Here is a 7,025-nt window from a genome sequence, read left to right as displayed (position 1 = left end):
GTTTATCGTCCGAATGTAGAATGTGTTCTCCCTGGTTGAAATTACACACACACACACACACACACATATATATATATATATATATATATGATATATTTCTCTTTAATTTCTACAAATTAACAAACCAATTATTTCAATTATACAAATTCTTAATTTCTCCTAACAATATTTAGTTCAAACTTGAAGATTCTTATAAATGAAACACATCATATAGGATTTTTTGTTGCAACTAATATTCATTTTTTTTTTTCATGTTAGTTACTACTATTTCTATTTTATGAGTATTTTTTTATCGGTTAAACCAAAAATCGAACTGTTACGGACTATAAACTGAAAATCAATAAAAAATATCTTATTGATTTAGTATATTTAAAAATTGAAAACCGATAAACCGAATTGATAATATATAAAATCGAATCGAACCGATTGATGAACACCCCTAATGTGGACCCCAGGTCCCTCATCCAATAACTAGGATAATTTGCATGCTAAATTTCTCAAATCTCAGCCAATCCTCAATTCAATATCCTGTTGGAAACTTGCAACTGCCATATTCTGCAATAGGAAGAAATCAATCTTTAGGTAATTCCAAAAAACATTTTATATTATTGCAATATGATCTTTTTCAAAGAAGTAAATCAGAATAATATAACAAGAGATACAAGGATTAAATTTAGATGAAGATTATTTAACTTGTAGATGTGATCGATAAGCAAATAAATCAATGACTTGCTACCTAACAGATAGTAGCAATGTCTCTCTCCGTTTGTTTATATTTGTATGTTTTAATTTTTAGATATTTATTAAAAAAAATAATTATTTATATGACTATTTTATCATAATACTATTAATGGTCTTTACTATTATGTCTTGGATTAATTTGAGGAAAAAATAATTAATGCTAAAGATATAATAGAAAAAAAGAAAATTGTCTTTTTTTTCAATTTATAACAATGACAAATAAAAAAAAAAAAAATTAATAAAATAATGGCTAAGTAAAAGCGATTTATTTAGGAATTATATATCATCCTACTCTTCTAATTAAATTAAATATAATTATAGAATGGACTTATTGGTTCAGATTTTCACACAAGTTGAAAGACGAGAAAATGAATGAATACTCACTAGGATGTTGAGTGACAAGATAGGCTGCTCCGTTGAAGTCGCACGTGCCAGTCCCACGTGCCTTTTTCTGATAGTAACTATTGAACGCATAAGAAGCGTGTGCCTCCAGTGAAGCCGGATTATAACACGTAGCACCCGGTTGAATCGGATGGCAATCAGCCCCACCTTCTCCACAAGCGTAGTCTAAGGCCGCTTGCAACTTTTTACGTGGAGCTTTTTCATTGGCCACACACCAGGTGTTCACCACCTTGCTTGTCTCCACATCACTGGCGTTAACGAGGGGCGGAGACGGAGATGGAGATGGCGACTGCGTATTCACCACCTGGCTTTTACTTCCGTTATTCACGGTGGACCCACTGTTCAATCCCTCTTTGGTAAGCGGAATATCGTAAACTTTCTGTTGATTAGGATAGAAAAGCCCATAGTTCCTTTCGGATATGGGCCCGGGCTTTTGATTCTCATTGAACAAAGCGAATAAATAGACGTTAAGAGGTTCATTTGGTTTCAAAGGGGTCCCACGTCCAGTAAGTACTTTTCTTACAAGATTGCCGTTGTAAGCCGCAGCATTGTCAGCACTTGCACCAGCCTCGTTTTCATCACCCTTGGAAGGCCAGCCAGTTTCAGTAATCTCGATGGGCACATCATCGAAATTCAAAGCTTTCATGGCTGCATAAACAGCATCCATTTGGGCCTCAAAAAGGCTTTTGTAAACAAGCCCATTATTCGGATCCGTTACACCTTTGTTATCCCGAAACAAAGCATAGTCCAAGGAGATTGTGTCCGTATCCGCTGCATACGCAAAAAAAGGGTAAATATTCACCATAAGAGAAGAACCTGTTTGTTTAAGAAAACTCAACATGGGTTTCATGACCGGTTCAATAAGATCCGTTTTGAATGAACCGGAGGACGAAGGGTAAGAATTTTGTAGAGCAGTGAGTGCAAGAGGGGATGAAACTGTGATCGACGAAGCAAGACCATATTTGACAAGAGATGAGTAAACGTTTTTCATAGCGGGTACGAGAAAGGGAGTTGTGTTTTTGGGATCGACAAACACTTCATTTCCGACAGCTATGGATTCAATAAGAGTTTTCGGGTAATAAGGAAGGATGTTCGATTGAGCCCATGAATCAGTGAAAGATTGTTTAGAGGCAGCATCAGAGAGTTGCTCATTAGGAAGGGCAACAGTAACTGATATATTCGAGCCAGAAAGAGCAGTGAGTACCGTGGAATCAGTATCGTAAAGCTTAACTCGGTTAACGCCTTGTGTTTTAAGGAGCTGAACGACTTGGGATGGAGATGGAAGATTGTTCGCAATTCGGCCATAATTAATTCCAATGGATCCTGAATATGCAACAGAGAGAAAAGAGAGTAGAATCAAGAGAGAGGGCAATATAGTAAAAGTGGCCATGCTCTGAATCTATTGAGAATACAGAGCAATGAGATTTTTAAGGGGATCGGAGAAGAAAGAGGAGAGTCTATTGTGGTTTGGTGATTATGGGTGAGATTTTATAGAGAAGGAAAGTGGAGTATTTTTTGGGAAGAAAGAGTCGTGCATGTGTTAACGGGGGTAGAGGAGTGTTGGAGCTTGTTAGGGATTGATCTTAAAAAACTATTTATTTAAAAGATACTTTTATAAAATAACTTTTCATAAAATTGACTTTAAAAAACGCAATTTATATTTGATAAATTTATTTGAAAAGTATGTTTTATATTTAAATAGATTATGTTTGGCTAATCTTTTCCAAAAAATATTTTTTCGAGCAAAATATAACAAAAAAGGACATGTATTAATAGATTTTTACTGTTAAAATCAATTTACAGATAAAATCTATTTTAAATATCTATAATAAATATTTTTTAATTAAAATTTTATTTTTATTTAATTACATATCATCATTAATTATATTTTTAGATTTATTTTTAAAAAATGAGTAAAAATAAATAATAATTATATTCATAAAATAAAATAAAGAATTATGATGTAAATATGAAATATAAAATTTTAAAATTAAACTTATAAGATGTGTTAATTAATTAATAAGGGATATATATGTGTGTGAGAGAGAGTGATAGGGATATTTTTGTCGTTAAAAATAATTTCCCGTTTCTACTTTTTTCGGAAAGAAAAAATTTTCTGCTTCTTTCAAAAGTAGAAAAATTACTTCTACTTCTTTTTAAATTACTTTTGCAAGTTTATAAAACACTCTTCTTTTCAAAAAAAAATATTTATTTCTCAAAGTAAATGTGGAAATAAACAATCCCAAACAGACACTTAGTGGTTAAAAATAAAAAAAGGGTTAAAAACCCTTCTCAACTTTTATTAATTGACTAACTTTACCCTTCTTTATATTTTGGGGCTAAAAATACGCTTATCATTAAGAAACTTCATAAAAATGCCTTTATTTTTGACAGATTTCCACCATTGCAAGGTGAGAGAAACTTTTAATTAAATTAGACACATGTCATCTTCTAATGGGATAATGTACAAAATTAATTTACTAACTTTTCATTCTAGACCCAAAAATAAATGGAGTGGGTTGGGAGAAATTAACCAAATGTGGTGAAAGTGGGGGGTTGTGATTTAATTATTATTTCTTATTCTTTTTCATTCTGGGCCCAAAAATAAATGGAGTGGTTGGGAGAAATTAACCAAATGTGGTGAAAGTGTACGATTAGGAAAAAAGATTTTTACGAATCTTATGAGTCTAGTCATTAATTTATTAAATTATGAATTAATATTTTATCAAATAATTTACTCCATTTATGATTATCTTAATAAAATCTTATTATATAAATATTGTATTATTATTATTCATAACTCAAATTCTTTGAATAAAACGATAGACCTTTTCTAATTATTTTTTTCTCTAACTTTGAGAAATAGACGGATGATGAGTGGGGAGGTTTAAACATACTATTCATTTCATTAATGCAACAACGTAGCCAATAAATATTACTGGTAGTAGTAGTTTACTAGTAGTCGTTTTCTTGTGGTGCATTATTGTCGTAGTATTCTTCGTTCCAATTTATAGTAAATAAAATCTCATATTCAAATATCGAAAAATATTCTCATCAATTTAAATATTGTCCGCCATATATTACTATTATATATAAGAGAGAATAGTATTTTTTAATAGTCCTCACGTGATTTTTTTGGTCTCTTAGATTTTAATTGAAGTTTTTATTACTTTGTAAGTTAACACACATTTTAGTAAATTATAAAAATTTTAAGGTCTTTCACATGCCACTAAAAATGAAAAGGTGATAGTGGACCCCACAAAGCATACTCATACATATTTGAGTCTCTATTTTATGTAAAAATGTTATTAAACTTGTTTCAAATTATTTTGATCTTAACATTTAATTATAAACAACTACAACAACAAGCCCAGTGTATTCCCACACAGTGGGGTCTGAGGAGGGTAAAATGTACGCAATCCATACCGCTATCTTTGAAGTAGTAGAGAAACTGTTTCCGATAGACCCCTGGCTCAAGACAAAGAATAGTAAACAAAGTCGTGATGAAACGTGAAGTAGGATGAGTGGCTTAACAGGAGTAAATAATAAGAAATAGTAAAATAGAACTCGGAGCAATACGGAATAGAAGAACTAAGGGTCATAAGCAATAAGAAATAAGAAATAAGAAATAAGAAATATAAAATATGACACCCGTCTACACTCACAGGCCAGGCCATCCACCACACCCAAACTCTCCTGACTAGCGGCTCCTACCTATTGACACAGTCCTACGATTGCTAACCCTGCTAAATAGGGACTCTTCTAACTACTTGCTACAACCCATGCACTCACCCTAGCCTTCTACCCTTATCCGCGACCTCCACACCTTCCTATCTAGGGTCATGTCCTCAGTAAGCTGAAGCTGCTCCATGTCATGTTTAATCACTTCCCTCCAGTATTTCTTCAGCCTACTTCTACTCCTTCTGAAGTCATCCAAAGCTAGCCTCTCACACATATGAACTGGGGCATCCGTGCCACTCCTCATCACATGCCCAAACCATCTCAGTCTTTCTTTCCGCATCTTGTCCTCTATCGAAGCCACTCCCACCTTCTCCCGGACAATCTCATTCCTAACTCTATCCCCTCTAGTAAGCACACACATCCAGCGCAACATTCTCATTTCCGCCACCTTCAATTTTTGAATATGGGAGTTCTTAACAAGCTAACACTCTGTTCCATACAGCATGGTTGGACGGACTGTCGCTCTATAGAATTTGCCTTTAAGCTTAAGGGCCACCTTACTATCACACAACACTCTTGAGGCGAGCCTCCACTTCATCCAACCTGCTCTAATACGATTAGAGACATCCTCATCAATTCTCCATTCCCCTGAATCATAAACTCAAGATACTTAAAACTATCCCTCTTACAAACATCTTGGGAATCCAACCTCATCACCACTTCGTCCTCCTACCTCAAGTTACTAAACTTGCACTCCAAATACTCCGTCTTGGACCTACTCAACCTGAACCCCTTAAATTTCAGGGTTTGCCTCCATACCTCTTATTTTTCATTCCTTTTCTCCCCTCCGCGTTTCATCAATCAGCACTATATTATCCGCAAATAACATACACCAAGGCACCTCACCTTGAATACTCCATGTCAACACGTCCATTACTAATACAAACAGGAATGGACTAAGAGTCGAACCCTGATGCAATCCTCTCTAGAACGAAAAATGCTTTGAGTCTCCTCCCGCGTTCTTACCTGAGTCTTTTCTCCATCGTACATGTCCTTAATAATTTTGATGTATGCCACTAGGACCCCTCTCACCTCCAAGAATCTCCAAATAACCTCCCTAGGGACTTTTTCATAAGCCTTCTCCAGGTCGACGAACATCATATGCAAATCCCTCTTTTTTTTCCTACACTGCTCCACCAATCTTCTCACCAGGTGGATTGCCTCTATCATCGAGCGACTAGGCATAAAACCAAACTGATTCTCTGAAATGGACACGATCCTCCTCAATCTCCACTCAACCACATTCTTCCAAATCTTCATAGTATGATTCAACAACTTAATACCCCTATAGTTGTTGCAACTCTGAATGTCACCCTTGTTTTTATATAATAGAATCATCGTACTCCATCTCCAAGCCTCAGGCATTCTCGTAGTCTTAAAAATATCATTAAATAAATCAGTAAACCACCTTAAGCCTGCCCCACCCATAAACTTTCAAAAATCTACTGGAATCTCATCGGGTCCCATCGTCTTACCCCTTCGCATCCTATGAATAGCTTCCCTGACCTCCTCCACCTTAAAACGTCTACAGTAGCTGAAATCATGGCTCTCCTCCGAGTACTCCAGTACCCCTAACTCAATGCCTCTGTCCCCCTCCTCGTTTAAAAGTCTATGAAAATACTCCTACCAGCTCTTCTTAATATGAACATCCTCCACCAAAACTCTACCATCCTCCCTCTTAATGCACTTCACTTGGTCGAGGTCACGACCGTTCCGCTCTCTAGCCTTAGCAAGCCTATACAACCTCTTTTCCCTGCCTTTCTCCTCTAACCCTACATACAAGCTCTCAAAAGCTGCTGTCTTAGTAGCCGTAACTGCTAACTTAACCTCCTTCCTTGCTACTTTATAAACCTCCCTATTCACCCGCTTCTCCTCTTCGTCTTTACTCTCAAATAACTTAACATACACCCCCTTCTTAATTTCCATTTTCTTCTTAACTTCTTCATTCTACCACCAGTCCCCCTTGTGCCTTCCTGCCCGCCCCCTCGAAACACCCAACACTTCTCTAGTAGTCTCCGTGATGCAGCTGGCAACCTTATCCCACCTAACATCCACGTCCACCTTTGTTAATTATAAACACATAAATAATTATTCTATTATTTAATTTCTATCATAATATATGCTTAATTATTGAATTAAAA

General features: G+C 35.5%; 1 protein-coding gene across 1 annotated transcript; it reads right to left on the bottom strand.

Moving 5' to 3' along the window:
- Positions 1 to 331: 331 nt before the first annotated feature.
- LOC107863638 (glucan endo-1,3-beta-glucosidase 13) lies at positions 332 to 2,723 on the bottom strand. The gene is made up of 2 exons (XM_016709663.2): positions 1,126 to 2,723; positions 332 to 555 (listed from the first exon to the last, which is right to left on the bottom strand). The coding sequence occupies exons 1-2, from the start codon at positions 2,531 to 2,533 to the stop codon at positions 521 to 523; spliced, it is 1,443 nt and encodes a 480-aa protein (XP_016565149.1). The 5' UTR covers positions 2,534 to 2,723; the 3' UTR covers positions 332 to 520.
- Between the last annotated feature and the right edge of the window lie 4,302 nt (positions 2,724 to 7,025).

The sequence above is a fragment of the Capsicum annuum genome, chromosome 3 (assembly GCF_002878395.1).
Source record: "Capsicum annuum cultivar UCD-10X-F1 chromosome 3, UCD10Xv1.1, whole genome shotgun sequence".
Classification (NCBI taxonomy): domain Eukaryota; kingdom Viridiplantae; phylum Streptophyta; class Magnoliopsida; order Solanales; family Solanaceae; genus Capsicum; species Capsicum annuum.
The sequence above is the reverse complement of the archived record's forward strand: the minus strand, read 5'-3'. Positions and strand labels throughout refer to the sequence as shown.

What these genes read in the sequence shown, in the direction of transcription:
- LOC107863638 (XM_016709663.2), bottom strand. Translation starts at nt 2,533, where the DNA reads ATGGCCACTTTTACTATATTGCCCTCTCTCTTGATTCTACTCTCTTTT. An exon ending in TCTTGTCACTCAACATCCTA is followed by an intron (nt 556 to 1,125) that starts GTGAGTATTCAT and finishes TTCCTATTGCAG; the next exon opens with AATATGGCAGTTGCAAGTTT.